We start from the raw sequence: 20,365 nt of genomic DNA on the forward strand, positions 1-20,365 counted from the left end.
GCCTGGCCGCAGTTGTCTTTCTCTGTGTGTTCTATTCTCCAGTCCTACCAAATTACTTGAAAGTTCTACAGCTGATCTATCAGCCTAGGCAATCCTTCACCCCTTGTCTACATGGAAAATGCCTATTGATTGTTTCAGGATTCAACTCTTGTCAATTCCTCTACGATCTTCCTGGTCATCAGTAAGAGATAGTATTTGCTCCCACCTCAGTGTACTTATATCACCTGTAAAACTTATGTGTTTCTTTTTCTAACTTCCTCATTAACCTAGGGGCTCCCTAAGGTCAGAAACTACATCTTGTTTGTCTTTGTATCCCTAGGACCTACTGTGGACCTAGCAAGTGTTTTGTACATATTCATTGAATCTGTAAATGGAAAAAAAAAATTGAGTCTCTCCAAGGTGGTAGATGATTGTAAAAATATAACACTCTGGGTAAGAATTTAGGAATTGCTATATGATCAATATGCCCATGACAGTGTAGGGAAAGATTTGGAGTAGTGAGCCCTATAGTATAGCTCTCATTTAAGCCTGTTTCAGATAAGCCCACAAAGAGATGAATTTATTTGTGATGTTAGAAGTCAGGAAGAAGAGTTACAAAGGGCCCCCAGGGCTGCTGACAGTGCAAGTACAAGTTCACATGCAGTCCAAAGACCTGACTCTGACACCCTTTTCCATCTTTCACTTCTGTGCACTCAGCTCACATGACCAGTGCAGCCAGGCTACGCCAGAGGGGAGATGGGAGACTGTCATATCTATTATACCTTTCATCTATGTTTTATCCTAAAAAAGACACTGAGGGGGAAAGCTAGCAAGATGGTTTCAGTTTTATGGTTTCCTTCTTACTTTCCTGGAACTATCTCATCAACCAATATGGCTTATTGCTATAGTAACCACAGAAAACTATAAGACCCAATGAGAACTCATCTCTAAAAAACTTAGAGGTAGTGTGCGCCTTTAGTCCCAACTCCTCAGGAGGCTGAGCCAGAAGGATGGCTTGAGCCTAGGAGTTCAAGTCTATAGAGAACTATGATCAAGCCATTATAATATAGCCTGGGCAACAGAATGATATCCTTTCTCTAAACAAACAAACTATAAAACCCAATCATTACCTATAATGAAAAAATCTATGAAAGAACTTCTTATGCAGTGCCTGGACCTGGAAGACCTTGAAGGACATTCCACAGGGGAAAAGAGTGCAAGAGACTAAGAAAACATGTATGGGTAGGAGGAATCTGTGTGAGCAAATGGCAAGGATGAGATGATCCTCTGCTACTCACCTTATTCATCTGACTTTCCATTTACTAACTGATTAGCAGAGATAATAATGATCTACTCTTACTTTGTATAAGTGCTAAGATTAAGTAGCTAGTATCTACAGAGTACCTCAAACCAGAAAAAAATATTTAATAAAAAGAATACCACGTCAAAAGGAATAAATGTAGAGAGGGCATTTTTTAGTTTTTTTTTTTATATTTAATAATCCATATTAATCCCTTGGATTTTTTTTATGTTTTTGAGTAATATTATGTACCCATAGTCAACAATATTTCTTTTTTTTTTTTTCCTTTTTTTGAGACAGAGTCTCACTATGTCACCCTGGGTAGAGTGCTATGGCGTCACAGCTCACAGCAACCTCTAACTCTTGGCTTAAGCGATTCTCTTACCTCAGCCTCCCGAGGACCTGGGACTATAGGCACCCGCCACAACGCCCAGCTATTTTTTGGTTGTAGTTGTCATTGTTGTTTTTTGGCTGGCCTGGGCTGAACTCAAACCCGCTGGCTCCGGTGTATGTGGCTGGTGCCCTAGCCACTGAGCTATAGGCGCTGGGCCTAAATACTTTCTATATACTAGGCAGTAAGGAAAGGAAAAATTAATAAGACACGATTACTTCCTATAAAGAAGATGCAAACTCTCAAAAGGTATGTGGAGAGTAGAATCAACAGAACTTTGGTGAGGATTTATTTGTTCATTTAACATTCCCCAAATATTTATTGAGGACCTACTTTATATTAAGTACTAGAGATAAACCATGAACAAAACAAATTTGGTTGGTGTCTACCCTCTTGAAACATGTAGTCTCATGAGTGGGTCTAGACAATGAAGAGGTAAATACATAAAAAAGTAATTGCCAGTTGTGATCATTGTCAGCAAGAGGCAAACATATTGCTGTGGCAGAGAATAATGCAGATAAAAATACCAAATTTAGTGCAAGTAGTTAAATACAGCCTTTCTGAGTGATATTAAAGCTGAAATTTAATGACCAGAGGAAACCTCAGGTGGAAGGCATGAGAGATACCATGCAGAGGTCTGATGGAGAGACCTTAGTGTAGTCAGTGTATTCGGTGTATTCAGAAGTTACTTAACTTCTCTTTGCCTCCATTTCCTCATCTAGGAAATTAGGTTGTCAATGATATCTACCTATTTCTTGGTTAATGAGTTAATGAGTTAGTACACGTGAAATACTTATAACAGTGAATGCCTAGTACATAAAAGGTGCTAGACAAATATTACCTATTATATTGCCATTACAATTATTAGTGAAAACAGTTTCTTTTAGTGTAGAAGAATGAGAAGAAAGCTGGATTGCAGGCAGTTGAGGAAGGAACTGGAGTTCTTTCAAGAAACTTGGCTATTAAGGAGGAAATAGACAAGGATTGGTAACTAGAGGTAAACTCAAGACCAAGAACAGAATTTTCTTAGAAAAGAGAATTGAAACTGAAGGGAAGGAGCCACCAAAGAAGGAAGAATTGAAGTAGAAGAGAAAAGGGATAACAGGTGATGGAAAAGATTCTGTGAGAGGTGATAGGGATTGAGTAAGATCAAAAGTACAAGTAAAGACGTCAGCTTTAGACAATGTCTTATTCTGAGGGAGACAAGTTGGGAGGATGATTGCAGATGTAAATATTTATAGTACAGTGAAGGTAGTTTATGTCTTATAATAAGGGCATTGGCTAAGGAGAAAGACAAAGGTGGGAAAAATGGGTTAAAGAATAACTACTGAGGGAAATGGAGAGAGATTACTGACCAAGAACAAGGTAAGGATTACTCAGTAGTGTGTGAGTTCTATTAGGATTGGAAACAATATCTCTGTAATGGCACCGGTATCAGGATACATGCCAGCAATTTTAGGCAGCTAGGCATGAGCACAGGGAAGACAGCTGGTTAGATTGATTCACAGATGGGGATTTGTAGGATCAGTTCTTCAGAAGGAGGAGAGTAGGGTATTGAGGCTCCCGGTGAAAGAAGTTGAAGCTGGCAAGCCTGGATTCCAAGCTAGGTGAAGAAGAGGGTGCAAGACTAGAAGCCAGAGGTCTCACTGAGCTCTGAAACAAGTGTAGTAGAAACAAAGGAGCAAGAGGACTAGGTGGGGAGACTAGGACTAGGTCAGAAATGGAATATTGGAATTTTCAGTTTCAAAGCTGAGAGAATTCCTAAATTCCAACTCTGGCATTTGGACATAGGAGTGAGTGGAAGAAGTGAATTCTATCCCAGAAATTGGAAGTGAAAGCAAACTAAAACTATTTTTTCCCTGTGACGCTGAGCTTCCCGGGTTATTCTTCAGCATTACTTTCTCTTATTTATCCCAAATACATCAACCAGTAGGCAATAGTTATTTTAACTTTTGAATTGATTTGCAGCATTCTCTAATGATAGGGAACAATGGATAATTAAAATACAACTGATAATTTAAACCTCATGCCTTTACCTTTGAATCTCATTTATCCATAAATTTAGCCCATTGATTAGATGCAGTGTGTGTTTGTTGGATGTAAAAAGTAGTAAGACATCAGCTAAAAAATATGAACTTTGAGGAAATGTGAACATTAAAAGTAGCTAGCACAGGTGTTACCTGCTATTTATACTTTTCCTGCAGATATACTTTCCTAATTTTTTTTTTTGCCAAAGTACTTTGCTTTGCTAGAGTTCATACTACTGAGAGTAAACAGTCAATAAGTGTTGTTTACAATTGTTATTATTATATTACCATTATCATCACTCAATAAAAGAGATGACCCTGAAGCATGTAAGTTGGGAGGAAATTAATTGACTTTTAATATATTTGTTATAGAAAAATCTATACATCAGTTATTAAAAGTTAGCTTATATGTACACCATGGAATATTATGCAGCCTTAAAGAAAGATAGAGACTTTACCTCTTGCATGTTTTCGTGGATGGAGCTGGAACATACCATTCTTAGTAAAGTATCTCAAGAATGGGGAAAAAAGTATCCAATGTACTCAGCCCTACTATGAAACTAATTTACAGCTTTCATGTGAAAGCTATAACCCAATTATAACCTAAGAATATGGAGAAAGGAGAGAGGGAGGCGAGGGGAGGGGGGAGGATGGGCGGAGGGAGGGTGATTGGTGGGACCACACCTACATCTTACAAGGTGCATCTTACAAGGGTACATGTGAAACTTAACTAAATGTAGAATGTAAATGTCTCAACATAATAACTAAGAAAATGCCAGGAAGTCTCTGTTAACCAGTGTGATGAAAATATGTCATATGGCATATAAAACCAGTGTATGGTGCCCCATGATTGCATTAATGTACACAGCTATGATTTAAAAATAAATAAATAAAAAGTTAGCTTGTAGGGGTTAGTTATAGGTAATGATGTTTTCAATGATGTTTCTTTTTGCAGTACAGATGAGAACCATTTTTTGATACTATTACCTGGCTTTAATGTGCTTTGATGTTTTCAGGCATCTTATCCATAGAACAGCTCATCAGCCGAGTAGGTGTGATTGGGGTGACTCTCATGGCTCTCCTTTCTGGATTTGGTGCTGTCAACTGTCCATACACTTACATGTCCTACTTCCTCAGGTAACAAGTACTTTGTCTCTCTTCTTTTTTTTACCCCTTACTTACGTCGCATCATGCTACCATTTTTAGTTTTTATATATTAGATCCATGACATTGCCTTTTTACTTTTTTTTCCTCTATCCCTATGGACATTGACCTAGAATCTTTCTAAATAAGTCTTGTCACTTATATTTCTTGCTCTTCTTATTTATCCTACATTTGTTTTTTTAAATGGCAAATTTCAATTTAACACTTCCCTCCCAGTTTTTAAATGCACATTTTTAGTGACCAGTGTGAACTGACACCAACTTCAGAAAATCAATTCCTCCTTAGAAGTAGAACAGTAAAAGATAATGCCAAGTTAAAAGTATATTTATACATACGTACTAAATGTCACTAGATCAAAGCTAGAAGAGTCGTAAGAGAGCTGGGTGCCTTCCATTACCCTGAGACCCCAGAAGAATTAACTATGAGAAATGATAGCAAAAGCATTTTAGTTTAGTATAGTCATTTTAATATTTTCTAGAAAAAGCCAGATCTCTGAATTATTGGGTAACAACTGAAGTTTATATGTTTCTATGGATGCCTTGTATTAATGCACGAGGTTAAGGCCCTAAGACATTTTGCTAACAGTTTGTGTTTATTGTAGGAATGTGACTGATACAGATATTCTAGGCCTGGAACGGCGACTGCTCCAAACCATGGACATGATCATAAGCAAAAAGAAAAGGTAAGATATCAGCACATACTCTGTTAAGACTTCTCAATAAGAAAATATGACTATGAATTGGTCCTGGCAGGGAATTTCATCAAGTTCATTTTTACTATAAGTTAAGTACCATCGAAGATTTAATGTCTAATCTTATATGAAAGGAGATTCTCAAATTCAAACTTATTTCCTGAATTTTGATACTTCTCCTTAAATAAATTATTAAAATAACTTTTTTGCTTATTTAATTTTAATTTTAATTTTTTTTTCTTTTCTCAGTGTCTGTTTTTTTGTTTTTGTTTTCTTTTGTTTTGTTTTGTTTTATTGTTGGGGATTTATTGAGAGTACAATAAGCCAGGTTACACTGATTGCATTTGTTAGGTAAAGTCCCTCTTGCAATCATGTCTTGCCCCCAGAAGGTGTGGCACGCACCAAGACCCCACCCCCCTCTTGCCTTCCCTGTCTCTGCTTTTCCTTCCCCCCCATAACCTTAATTGTCATTAATTGTCCTCAAAGCAAAATTGAGTACATAGTAATTTTTAATTGTAAATCGATGAATTATAATTGTATATATTTATGGGGTGATATTATGATTCTTTTCTCTTTTTTTTTGCAGTTTTTGGCCAGGGCCGGGCTTAAACCTGCCACCCCTGGTATATGGGGCCGGCGCCCTACTCCTTGAGCCACCCTCCAATATGATTTATAAATATAATATGGAAGGATTAAACCCAGCTAATTAACATATCCACAACTTCATATACTTAACGCTTTTTATGGTGAGAACATTTACTCTTAGCAATTTTAAAATGAATAATACATTTTTATTTGTTATATTCATCAGGCTGTGCAGGGTATCTCCATGAAAATAAAACCTTATTCTTATCTAATTGAGGCTTTGTACCCTTTCACTGTCATCTCCCCATTCCCCTACCTCCCTAGCCTCTGGTAACCACTATTCTACCCCCTGCTTTGTTGAGGTCAATTGTTTAATACAACATAGACGTGAGAACATGCATTATTTGTCTTTCTGTGCCTGGCTTATTTCACTTAGCATAATGTTTTCCAATTCCATCCACGTTGTTACAAGACAAAATTTCTTTTTTTAAGGATGAATAGTATTGTGTATATAAACCCATTTTCTTTATCCTTTCACCTGTTGGTGGACGCACAGGTGGATTCCATAACTTGGCTATTGTGAATAATCCTGCAGTGGACGTAGGAGTGCAGACCTCTCTTCGACATACTTATTTTAAATGTTTTGAGTAAATACCCAGAAGTGGGATTGCTGGATCATATGGCAATTTTATTTTTATGTTTTGGGGGAACCTCCACACTGTTTTCCATCGTGGTTGCACTAATTTATATTCCTACCAACAATATAATAAGATTCTCTTTTCTCCGCATCTTTGCCAATACTTCTTATCTTTCATCTTTTTGGTAATAGCTGTTCTGACAGATGTGAGGTAGTGTGTCACAGTTTTAATTTGCATTTTCTTGATGGTTGGTGGTGAGCATTTTTCTCTGTCTATTGACCATTTATATGTCTTCTCTTGGGAATTATCTATTTAGGTCCCTTGCCTATTTTTTAGATCAGATTATTTATTTTCTTTCCATGGAGTTGTTTGAGTTCCTTATATATTTGTGGGTATTAAGCCCTGATCAACCTGTGGCTTGCAGATATTTTCTCCCAGTTCATAGGTTGTCTCTTTACTTTATTGTTTTCTTTGTTGTGCAGAAGCTTTTATTTTGATGTCATCCCATTTGTCTATTTTTGCTTTTGTTGTCTGCACTTTGGGGGTCAAATCTAAAAAGTTATTGTACAAACCAATGTCATGTAGTTTTTCTTCTAGAAGTTTTACAGTTTCAGGTCTTATGTTTAACTCTTTAGTCCATTTTGAGTTGATTTTTATGTATGGAATAAGATAAGAGTCCAATTTCACTTTTCTACATATGGGTACCTGCTTTTTCTAACACTGTTCATTGATGGAAGTGTCCTTTTTCCAGTGTATATTTGTCAAAATTTAATTGACTGTACATATGTGGGCTCATTTCTGGGCTCTTTGTTCTATTCCATAGGTCAATGAGTTTATTCTTATGTCAGTACTCTGCTATTTTAATTACTGTTGCTTTGTAAGTAGTGTATAACTTCAAATAAGGTATAATTTGAAATAAGGTAGTGTGACGTTTCCAGCTTTGTTCATTTTGTTCATGATTGCCTTGGCTAGTCAGGACTTTTTGTTGTTCCATGTGAATTTTAGAATTTTTTTTCTATTTCTATGAAAAATGACATTGGAATTTTGATAGGAATTACATTAAATCTATAGATTGCTTTGGTGTACAAAGCAATAGTACTATGGACATTTTAACAATATTAATGTTTAAAGAATATTACAAAAATGAAATCAATAGAACAATCCCATTTATAATAACTACAAAAAAAATACTTAGGAATAAATTTAAATGAGAAGATTAAAGACCTAAACACTGAGAACTATAAAATGTTAATGGAAGAAATTAAAGAAAATGTAAATAAATGGAGATAAACTGTGTTCATGAATTGGTAGGTAAATTTTATGTTTGAAGGATGGATGTTTAAAAGTCTATCGTCCTGCATTTTATAGACTTTTTCATGTCTGATTTAGATTGTTTCAACTTTTTTTCTTCTAACTACTTAAAATCCATCAAGTCTTCTAACATTGTTATAGTTTTTATTTTTTTAATTTTTTAAATTAAATCATAGCTGTGTACATTTACACAATCATGGGGTACAATGTGCTTTATATACAATGTGTTTTATATACAATTTGAAATATTTTCTCAAACTGGTTAACATAGCCTTCATGGCCTTTTTCTTAGTTATTATGTTAAGACATTTGTATTCTACATTTAGTAAATTTCACATGTACCCTTATAAGATGCACCATAGGTGTAGTCTCACCAATTACCTTCCCTCTACCCATCCTCCCCGCTCCTTTCCCCTCCCTATCCCCTTTTCCCATACTCTTGGACTATAATTGTATTATAGCTTTCATATGAAAGGTTTCATAGTAGGGCTGAGTACATTGGATACTTCTTCTTCCATTCTTGAGATACATTGCTAAGAAGAATAAGTTCCAGCTCCATCCATGTAAACATGAAAGAGGTAAAGTCTTCATCTTTTTTAAGGCTGCATAATATTCCATGGTGTACATATACCACAATTTATTGATTCATTCGTGGGTTGATGGGCACTTGGGCATCTTCCATGACTTAGCAATTATGAATTTGGGCTGCAATAACCATTCTAGTACAGATATCTTTGTTATCATGTGATTTTTTGGTCTTCTGGATATATACCTAGTAGAGGAATCGTAGGATCAAATGGCAGGTCTATTTTTAGATTCCTAAGTGTTCTCTAAACATCTTTCTAAAAGGAATATATTAGTTTGCATTCCCACCAGCATTGTAGAAATGTTCCTTTTTCTCCACATCCATGCCAACATCTCTGGTTCGAGGATTTTGTGAAGTGGGCCAGTCTTACTGGAGTTAGATATCTCAAAGTAGTTTTGTTTTGCATTAATCTGATGATTAAGGTTGATGAGCATTTTTTCATATGTCTATAGGCCATGTGCCTATCCACTTCAGAGAAGTTTCTCTTCAAGTCCCTTGCCAAGCCTGAGATGGGATCATTTGTTCTTTTCTTGCTCTGTGGATTCTGGTTATTAAAACTTTGTCGGAGACATACCCTGCAAATATCTTCTCCCATTCTGAGGGCTGTCTGCTTGATTTATTTACTATGTTCTTGGCTGTGCAGAAGCGTTTTAGCTTGATCAGATCCCAGTAATGTATTTTTGGTGTTGCCTCAATTGCCGGGGGGGGTTCGCTCCTCATAAAATACTCTCCCAGGCCTATTTTTTCAAGTGTTTCCCCTGTACTATCTTCTAGTATTTTTACGGTTTGATGTCTTAAGTTTAAATCTTTTATCCAGTGAGAGTCTATCTTTGTTAATGGTGAAAGGTGTGGGTCCAGTTTCAGTATTTTATAGGTCACCAGCCAGTTCACCCAACATCATTTGTTAAATAGAGAATCTTTTCTCCATTGAATGTTTTTAATTGGCTTATCAAAGATCAAATAACGGTAAGTAGCTGTGTTCATCTCTTGGTTCTCTATTCTGTTCCAGACATCTACCTCTCTGTTTTTGTGCCAGTACCATGCTCTTTTGATCACTATTGATTTATAGTATAATCTGAAGTCTGGTAGCGTGATTCCTCCTTTGTTTTTATTTCTGAGTAATATCTTGGCTATTCAAAGTTTTTTCTGATTCAATATAAAATGAAGTATTATTTTTTCGAGATCTTTAAAGTATGACAGCGGAGCTTTAATAGGAATTGCATTAAAATTGTATATTGCTTTGGGTAATTTGGACATTTTAACAATGTTGATTCTTCCCAGCCATGAGCATGGTATGTTCTTCCATTTGTTAACATTTTCAGCTATTTCTTTTCTTAGAGTTTCATAGTTCTCTTTATAGAGATCTTTCACGTCCTTTGTTAGATAAATTCCCAAACATTTCATCTTCTTTGGCACTACTGTGAATGGAATAGAGTCTTAACTGTTTTTTCAGCTTGACTATTGTTGGTATATATAAAGGCTACCGATTTATGAATGTTGATTTTGTAACCTGAGACGCTGCTGTATTCCTTGATCACTTCTAAGAGTTTTGTAGTAGAATCCCTGGTGTTTTCCAGATAACAATCATATCTGCGAAGAGCGAAAGTTTGATCTCTTCTGACCCTATATGGATACCCTTGATCGCCTTTTCTTCCCTATTGCAGTGTCTAAAACTTCCATTACAATGTTAAAGAGCAGTAAAGACCATGGGCAGCTTTGTCTGGTTCCTGATCTGAGTGGAAATGATTTCAGTTTAACGCCATTCAATACGATATTGGCTGTGGGTTTGCTGTAGATGGCCTCTATCAGTTTAAGAAATGTCCCTTCTATACCAATTTTCTTAAGTGTTCTGATCATGAAGGGATGCTGGATATTATCAAAAGCTTTTTCTGCATCAATTGAGAGAATCATGTCTTTGTTTTTTAATTTGTTTATGTGCTGAATTATATTTATAGATTTACGTATATTGAACCAGCCGTGAGAACCTGGGATAAAACCCAGTTGGTTATGGTGTATAATTTGTTTGATGTGTTGCTGGATTCTGTTTGTTAGGATCTTGTTGAATATTTTTGTATCAATATTCATTAGTGATATTGGTCTATAATTTTCTTTCCTTGTTGGGTCTTTTTCTGGTTTGGGGATCAAGGTGATTTTTGCTTCATAGAATGTGTTGGGTAGTATTCCTTCTTTTTCTGTATTTTGAGAAAGGTTGAGTAATATAGGTACTAGTTCCTCTGTAAAGGTTTGGTAGAATTCTGATATGAAGCCATCTGGTCCTGGGCTTTTCTTTTTAGGGAGATTTTGTATAGTTGATGCTATTTCAGAACTTGATATAGGCCTGTTCAATATTTCCACTTCATTTTGGCTAAGTCTAGGAAGGTGGCATTCTTCCAAGCATTACTCTATTTTCTTCGGATTTTCATATTTCTGAGAATAGAGTTTCTTGTAATATTAATTAAAGATTTTTTTAATTTCTGAGGAGTCTGTTGTTATTTCATCTTTAGCATTTCTGATTGATGAAATTAGTGATTTTACTCTTTTTTTCCTGGTTAGTTTAGCCAAAGGTTTATCTATTTTATTGACCTTTTCAAGAAACCGACTTTTTTATTTATTGATCTGTTGTGTAATCCTTTTGTTTTCAATTTCATTTAATTCCACTCTAATTTTGGTTATTTCTTTTCTTCTGCTGGGTCTGGGATTGGAATGTTCTTCCTTTTCCATTTGCTTGAGATGTCCCATTAAGTTGTTAACTTCCTCTCTGTTGTCTTAGGGAAGGCTTGCAGTGCCTTAAATTTCCCTCTTAGGACTGCCTTTGTGGTATCTCAGAGGTTCTGATAATTTGTGTGTTCATTGTCATTTTTTTTCCAAAAATTTGGTAATTTTCTTCTTAATCTTATCTGTGACCCAGGTATTCTTCAGCATAAGGCAATTTAGTTTCCATGTTTTTGTATGACTATGCAGATTTCTGTTGTTATTGATTTCAACTTTTATTCCGTGATGGTCTGAGAAGATGGAAGGAATAATTTCTATTCTTTTAAATTTGCTGAAGTTAGACTTGTGTCCTGAGATGTGATCAATTTTGGAGTATGTTCCAGGGGCTGATGAGAAGAATGTGTATTCAGTTTTGTTAGGATGAAATGTTCTGTAGATGTCTATTAAATCCAACTGTTGAATGGTTAAGTTTAAATCTAAAATTTCTTTGCTTAGCTTCTTTTTGGAGGATCTATCCAACACTGCCAAAGAAGTGTTAAAATCTCCGACTGTTATGGTGCTGGAGGAAATCAAGTTGCTCATATCTGTTAGAGTCTCTCTTATAAATTGAGGTGTGTTCTGGTTGGGTGCATAAATGCTAATAAGTGAAATCTCATCATGTTCAGTGTTACCCTTAACAGATATGAAGTGACCATTCTTATCTTTCCTTACTTTTGTTGGTTTAAAGCCTATTGTGTCTGTAAATAAAATTGCAACACCTGCTTTTTTCTGCTTTCCATTTGGCTGAAATATAAATGACCATCTCTTCACCCTGAGTCTATATTTATCTTTTAAGGTAAGATGAGATTCTTGTATGCAGCAGATATCTGGCCTGAGTTTTTGTATCCAGTCAGCCAAACTGTGCCTCTTCAGAGGGCAATTTAAGCCATTCACATTAATTGTAAATATTGATAAGCCTGGTAGAATTTTTGGTATTGAGTTTTCCGAAAGTCCAGTGGACATTTTTAATCCTTTCACCACTATGGAAGTTGGAATTTGATCAAAAGTTTCTGATTGAGTTTACTTTTGTGGTGGAGGATTGCATTATGGAGGATAGGTCTAAGAATATCCTGGAGAGCTGGTTTAGTTATGGCAAATTTCTTCAACATGTGAATGTCATTGAAGTATTTAATTTCCCCATCAAAATAAATGAAACTCAGTTTACCTGGACACAGGATCCTAGGTTGAAGGTTATTTTGTTTTAGGAGATTAAAACCGCCCTCTTCTAGCTTGAAAGGTTTCAGGAGAGAGATCTGCAGTCATTCTAATATTCTTCCCCTTGTAGGTTATGATTTTCTTCCATCTGGCTGCTTGCAGAATTTTCTCCTTCATTTTAACTTTGGTGAAGTTAAATATAATGTGTCTAGGAGATGTCTTATTCGGGTTGAGTCATGCTGGGGTTCTGAAACCGTCTGCTCTCTGAATTTCAGAATCTCTTGCTATGTCTGGAAAGTTCTCCTTCATTATCTCACGAAGAAGAGCCTCTGTGCCTTTCAAAGCTACCTTGTCGCCTTCAGGAATTCCTATAAGGCGAATATTAGTTTTCTTCAAATTATCCAAGAGCTCTCTGAGAGAATGATCCATTTTTGCTCTCCATTTCTCTTCCTCTTTGAGTGCTTGGGAGTGTTCAAAAGGTTTGTCTTCAATGTCAGAAATCCTTTCTGCTGCCTGCTCCATTCTGTTACTGAAGGATTCTACTGTATTTCTTGGATCTTTGAGGGCTGCAAATTCTGATCTCAATGTGTCAGAATCTTTGGTGATTTTGTCTTTGAATTCATTGAATTCTTGAGACAACTTTTGAAATGCTCCTTAAATTTCTAATTCCAACTTTACCTCCATTCTATTAATCTTATTTGCAATCCAAATTCTGAATTCGATTTCTGGCATCACGGCCATCTGTTTATGAATCGGATCTTCAGTTGTGTCCGCCATGTCGTTCCTTGGGGGAGTTGATCTACTCTGATTATTCATGTTACCAGAATTTTTCTGCTGATTCTGCCCGTGATTATTTTGCACCATTTGGCTAGATGAGCAGATAAGGTGAAGTTGGGTTGGGGACTCCTGGAGTAGTGATTAACCAGCCCTTAGCCCAAGAGCTGAGACTGGTCTCTGTACCTTTTCCCCTAAAGCTTTGCAAAGGACTCATATAGTGCTACAGCCTGAGAAACTGGGGACCTGCTTGGTGTGGTGGGGCTAAGTGGCTCTGTCTTGTTTTCAGCTGGTCTCTGTCCTACCCTAGTGAATCAGTTACTCTGGGTTGAAGTCTCAACTGTGGAGAAATAACAGCAATTAAGTCACACACACACCCCCACTGGCAACAACTGGTAAAGGAAAATCAAACCTTCCCACAACCACACACCCAGGGTACCACTTTGGATAGTCCTCGGGTGATTGGCCCAGTTCAAAGAGGTCCAAATCAATTGTCCCATTCAGCACTGGTCTCAAGTGGAAGAGTTCAAAAGGTCTCCAGCAACTAGATAGCAGGGGTCTGCTGGCAGCTCAAGTATGACTTGCTCCAGTGCTCCGTGAGGTCAGAAGGACCCATCCAGCAAATGAATTAGTCTGGGAAGGTTGATGCCTCCTTCCCCACCTTGCACCTCTGTCACACCCAGTCACTGGTAACCCCACAGGGCTGTGACCCAGTTCCCTCCAATGACCCAATGCTCCAGGGGTTTGTGCCTGCCTAAGTCACAGGGAGATCTGTGTCTCCTCAGCCAGGCCACTGCTGTTTGCCACTATCCTGCAGGGGGAGCTGAGGCCTGACAACCTCCAGTGCTAATGGAGGCTGGGGTGGTTCACTCAGTTTCAGCCCCACCCCTGATTGCTGTTGCTGACAGAACAGAACAATTTCACAGAATTTGTTTCTGTCCTGGCTATATTCCCCTGTGGATGAGACGCTGTTTGAGTTCAGAGAAACTGCAACTGAGGCCTGGTCTGTGCCACTGCTGGGAGCTGGAGTGTCTGTCTCAGCTGCAGTCTATTCGGGCGGGTGTGGTTAGAGCTTACACTCAGTTTTCGGTTTCCTGCCTGCTTTTGTCTCAGCTATGATCCTCTGAGGGCAGGTGCAGCTTAGGCTCACTTAAATGGTCTTTCTGCCTCAGCGTCACCCTAGGAGTATGCCGTCTCTGTGCAGGCATCTTCTATTCTCCATCCCCACTGTGCCCTGCCCAGGCAGGTACCGCCTCCAGTGTACCCTTTACTCATGGGGCCTGCATGTCCATCCCAGGTATGTTCCACCAGTGGCTGCCACCGGAGAAAATACCCAGTGTCCTCTGGTTGCCCTGAGAGGCAGGGAGCGTCTCTACAAAACATCCCCAGGGGTGTGAGCCCTATTGTTCCCTGCTGCCTCTGCTGCTGTTTGCCTCAGGGCACCGCCTTTCCCACTCCCATAGGGTTCCCTCAGCTTCAATTCACCGTCTTCTCCTTACCCCTGTGCCACAGAATCAGCACAGACCAGCAACAGCTCACACCCTGTCCACACCTCTCGAGAAAATGCCCAAGAATTTGGACTCCATGGGGGACAGGCTTCCAGACCTTGGGATGAGAGTGGAGGGGAGTGCTGGGAGTTCAGAATTGCAGGTAGATATATACAGTTTTATGCCTGGCAGGAGAGTGCCATGGCACATTTGTAAGTCCTCTCTAGGAAAGGAGTTCCAGTTTTTAGAGGTTCTCTCCTGTGGGATAAAATAGGAAGGGATCTGAACTCTGCTTGCTTGTTTGTATAGAGTATACTCCGAGCTGTTCTCATAGGGGAGGGGACTCCCATCAGCTTGGCGATGGATTTTGTACCTATTGTTTATATCCTTGGGGTCGCAGCTCACCTCAGCAGGGTTGACATGCATTCTTCAACCTTCTCTCTTGGCTCAGCTCCAAACCATCGGCTTACTTGCTAAACTTCTGTCCTTTAGCTCTCCTTCTGGACAGGAGCCTCTGTGGAAAGCTGGCTCCAGTCAGCCATCTTGCCTCCGCCCGTGCCCCGCCCCTTGTAGTTTTTATTATTTAAAAAGTACTTTTTTTTTTTTTTTTTTTTTTTTGAGACAGAATCTCACTTTGTCATCCTTGGTAGAGTGTTGTGGCTTCATAGCTCACAGCAAACTATGACACAAACTCTTAGACTCAAGCGATCCTGTTGCCTCAGCCTCCCAAGTAACTGGAGCTATAGGTGCCTGCCACAACGCCTGGCTAGTTTGAGAGATGGGGTCTTGCTCTTACTAAGGTTGGTCTCAAAGTCCTGAGCTCAGGCATTCCACCTGCCTAGACCTCCCAGAGTGCTAGGACTATAGGCATGAATCACCACGCCCAACCTAAAAAGTACTTTGTAAATGTGTATTTTCAAAGTGGCATTTGATGAGGTCTTCAGCACAGTTCTTCACCCAGTATAGCTAACAGGGCATATAGATAGCTAATGTGACAGTACTGGGTCCTTGGGATTCCTACAGTGCCCTTGCTGTCTACCACAATATAGAAAACTTATTTGTAAGACTCAGTTGGGGAGGAATAGTGATCAGAAAACTATCTTTCAACTTAACAGTAGAGGGCCATAATGAGAGGACATACAAGAAAAATAACATCTGTTACTTATAAAAAAGTTAATGGTTGTACATGTGAAACTTAGTAAATGTAGAATATAAATGTCTTAACACAATAACTAAGAAAATGCCAGGAAGGTTATGTGAACCAGTGTGATGAAAATGTATCAAACGGTCTATAAAACCAGTGTATGGTGCCCCATGATCGCATTAATGTACACAGCTATGATTTAATAATGAAAAAAATAAATAAAATAAAAAAGTTAATGGTTGAAAATAAAGGTCAGGAAAGAAGCATATATTTCTCATTTGGAACTATAGAGGAAGAAATCTTAATCTCTACCTTGAGTTAGGCTTTTCTAGACTCTCTTTTTGGAATTTTGTGGGAATAGGGGGAAAAAAATACGTTCACTAGTAAAATTTCAGCATAAGCCACAGCTTCTCTCAAATGATAGTAAGAAAACTTCCAGGAATGGTGATGGAAAGAGTTCAGGCAATTCCTTCTACAGAAAATCATAAAACTGAAACAAATATTAAAAGCAAATATTTGAAGTTATTGGAAAATGAACTGAGGTAGATAGAAATTTGAGAAGATCACCAGGTAACTGTTGCATTTTATGACTTTCTTGTCTAGTGGTGCCCCTCAACCATAACCCAGCCACTCTAGCATACAGATCAATAGAGTTATAATCAGCAAGAATAACTAGGAATTTAAAGGGGAAATTGTAGAAATGAGAGAGATGCAGAAAGACTGAGATCCAAACCTGAGTATAAACCCTGCACCAATCCCTTTCTCTTTACTAAATTATGCATGTGCACAGGAAACACCAAAGAGTCTGGGAAAAAGTAGGTAGAAACTAGAAGGGAATCTATCCTTGAAAAAATAGAATTGATTCTTTGTGAGATTTGCAAGTTTGCTGTGACTTTGACTAAGTACATTGCCTGAGCTATGTGAAGATTGAGCACACAACTTAGATGACAGAAAGTGAAAGTCTTACTGGCTTGAGTCGTTGGAGGGTAGAACTCAGGACTAGCAAAGCAATTAGAAATTTAGGAGAGAACCTTAGGAGCTAAAAAACCACAGAGAAGATAAGTACTAAAATATCATTATAGAATCTGTCCATATTTGGGGTTAACCCACTATCATATAGTAGCTCAGGCTCAGAGGAGACCATTAGAAAGTCAAACTAAAAAGAAGCAACAGTAAGCTGGAAAATTGAGCAGAAACATTACTTCCTGCAGATATAACAGATTTCACAGATTAAGTGTAGGTAGGTTAACTACTTACTAGTACAAAAAAAAAAAACAAAACAATAATAATCCTCAGAAGAACAAAACAAATTCCAAAGTCACTAAATCATATTAACTACGATATCAAGTAATCAACCAAAATCTACTAGACGTGCAAAGAAATAAGACCACATTACCCCTATTCAAGATCAAAAGCCATCAATAGAAACTAACTCCAAGTGGGTCCAGATGATAGAAACAAAGACTTGAAAGTAAGTATTAGAAACATATTACAGAGAGATATTAGAGATGTGTATTTTGGGTTTTGGCTCTGATCAGCTCCATAGAGGACCCCTTTTAGCTATATTAACACCTAGAGATTGTACATTTTAGGCTGCTGCAAAATAAAGCAAGTACCCCATAGTCTTTTTTTGCTGTCAAAATAGTCAATGAAAATTTTATTCTATCATCTGAGCTAATAATAAAATTATCTTTTAATTTTCCTCCCCCCAAAAAGAAATACATTCAAAGAAATGAAGGAAAGCATGGTATGGTATTAATTAGTGAAAACATAAGGAATCACAACAGAGAAATGGAAATTTTTTTTTTTTTTCGTAGAGACAGAGTCTCACTTTATGGCCCTCGGTAGAGTGCCGTGGCATCACACAGCTCACAGCAACCTCCAACTCCTGGGCTTAAGCGATTCTCTTGCCTCAGCCTCCCGAGTAGCTGGGACTACAGGCGCCCACCACAACACCCTGCTATTTTTTGGTTGCAATTCAGCCGGGGCTGGGTCTGAACCCGCCACCCTCAGCATATGGGGCCGGCGCCTTACCGACTGAGCCACAGGCGCCGCCCGGAGAAATGGAAATTTTTAAGAAACAAAATAGAAATTCAGAAACTGGAACTAAAATTTAAATATTACTAGCTGGTCTTAACAAAAGAATTGAGATGCAGAAGGAAAAAAACCAATGAACTTGAAGATAGATCACTAGAAATTATTTGATCTGAAGAATAGTGAGATAAAAGATTAAAGAAAAATGAACAAAATTCTCAATGTGAGACAAAATAAAACTATCTAGATCCTTGTAGTTGGAGTCCTAAAAGAGAGGGAATGGGGCAGAAAAAGTACTTGAAGAAATAATGTCCCCAAACTTCTCAAATTTGATGGAAAACATTAATTTACAGATCCAAGAAGCTCAAGAAATTCCAAATAGGATAAACACAAAAGAAAACTACACCAATGTACGTAATAGTCAAACTGCCTAAAGAGAAAATATTGAAAACAGCCAGAGTAAAATGATACATATAGGGAAACAATGAAAAAAAGAAATGGCTATTCAACAACATTGTGGAATACAAAATAAGCACAAAGTCAAGTGTAGCCCGTCACTATTGTGTACATATAGTCCCAATGCTCAAGAGGCTGATGCAGGGGGATCGCTTGAGTGTGAATCCACCCTGGACAATTATAGTGAGACCCTGTCTCTTAAAAAAAATCACTTCTATAGTAGAACATCCATAGTTGACTACCCACCTCCCTACATTGACCACCTCAAGTTGACCTAATTTTCATAAACCAGACAGGCACCACATGTACTTATTAGTACAGTTGGCCTAGTTTCTTATGTTGACATGTCCTCATGTTGACCAGTTTGTTACAGTCCCTTACTGTGGTCAGCTTTGAGAGATTCTGCTGTACTAGCACTGAATATTTGGACATCAAGTCATTCAAAAAAATAAAATATTTCCATGTAAATCTAAGAAAGCATGTAGGGTTCAAATGCTAAAATTATAAAACCCCAATGAAAGAAATCAAATATCTAAGTAAATGGAGAGAGGTGTTGACGTGTTTTTGAATAGGAAGACATAACATGGTGATATGTTACTGGTCTATATCTGCCAGTACCACACAGTACTCAACCAGCTGTGTGACACTGGCAAACATACATCAGTGGAACACAATAGAGAACTCAGAAATAAACTGATACAAATATCCTCAGCTAATTTTTGACAGAGATGCAAAAGCAGTTCAGTGGAAAAGTAAGATAGCCTTTCACCAAATGATGCTGAAGCAATTATAGGAAAAATAAAAAACAAAAAAGAATCTGAATCTAAATTTCTTATACAAAAATTTAGTCAAAATAAATAATAGACTTAAGTGTAAAACTGTAAAACTTTTATAAAAAACACATAGGAGAAAATCTGTGAGATATAGGGCTAGACAACAAGGTTTTAGACTTTATAAAAGGAAAAATTGAGCTCCATCAAAATTAAAAACTTTGCTCCGTGAAAAATCCTGGTAAAAAGATGAAGAGATAAGCTACAGCCTGAAAAAAAAATTTTCAAAAATTGCATATATGAGAAAGGACTACTATAGTACACCCACTGAGTGAAGGGCTCAACTACAACTTGAACTTTACCTAACAAATTCAAACAATGTAAACTAATCGTATGTACCCTCATATTAATCTGAAATTTAAAGAAAAACAGTGCAATTAGAAAATGGGCAAAAACCATGAGCAAACATTTTATTATAGAGGATATATAGATGGTATATAAGCACATGAAAAAATGTTCAACATTATTAGTCATTAGGGACATGCAGTTAAAACCATAATGAGATACTACTACATACCTATCAGAATGGCTAAAATAAAAATTAGTCACTGTCAAATGCTAGTAAGGATGCAGAGAAACTGCATCACTCATACATTGCTGGTAGGAATATAGAATGGCAAGGTAACTCTGGAACACAGTTTAGCTAGTAAGAAACTGAATATGCAACCAGTGGGAGATTCATCTATCAGGCAACTCTGACTCTGGGGCTTCCCCTCAGCCTGGCCAAAACTTTCTGAGAATTGTGTCTCAGTATGTGACTCTTCCTACCTAGTCCTTCCTTCTCCCCTTCAAAAGTCTCTCCCTGCCTACCCCAGCGGCCTTCCCCTTTATCCTTGATAATTGTTTCCTCCAGTAAATCTCTTGTACACCTAATCTCAAAAAAAAAAAAAAAAAAAAAGAAGGAGGGAGGGAAGGGAAGGAAGGAAGGAAGGAAAGAAAGAAAGAAACTGGGCGTGCAGTTACCACACCCAACAATTGCATTCCTGGGAATTTGTCCAGAGAAATGGAGATTTACATCCACATAAAAACCTATACACAGATGTTTATAACAGCTTAATTCAT

General features: G+C 37.7%; 1 protein-coding gene across 8 annotated transcripts in view; it reads left to right on the forward strand.

Annotated features, from left to right (window-relative positions):
* The window catches only part of LOC128586388 (Golgi pH regulator A), a 64,390-nt gene that overhangs the window by 23,424 nt on the left and 20,601 nt on the right, over positions 1-20,365 (forward strand). For all 8 annotated transcript variants that reach the window (XM_053592159.1, XM_053592161.1, XM_053592160.1 and 5 more), the window contains 2 exons: positions 4,714-4,834; positions 5,463-5,543. In XM_053592159.1, the coding sequence (XP_053448134.1) occupies positions 4,714-4,834; positions 5,463-5,543 (202 nt within the window). The remainder of the gene's footprint in view (positions 1-4,713; positions 4,835-5,462; positions 5,544-20,365) is intronic.

Source organism: Nycticebus coucang, chromosome 5 (genome assembly GCF_027406575.1).
Source record: "Nycticebus coucang isolate mNycCou1 chromosome 5, mNycCou1.pri, whole genome shotgun sequence".
In the NCBI taxonomy this organism is placed as follows: Eukaryota; Metazoa; Chordata; class Mammalia; order Primates; family Lorisidae; genus Nycticebus; species Nycticebus coucang.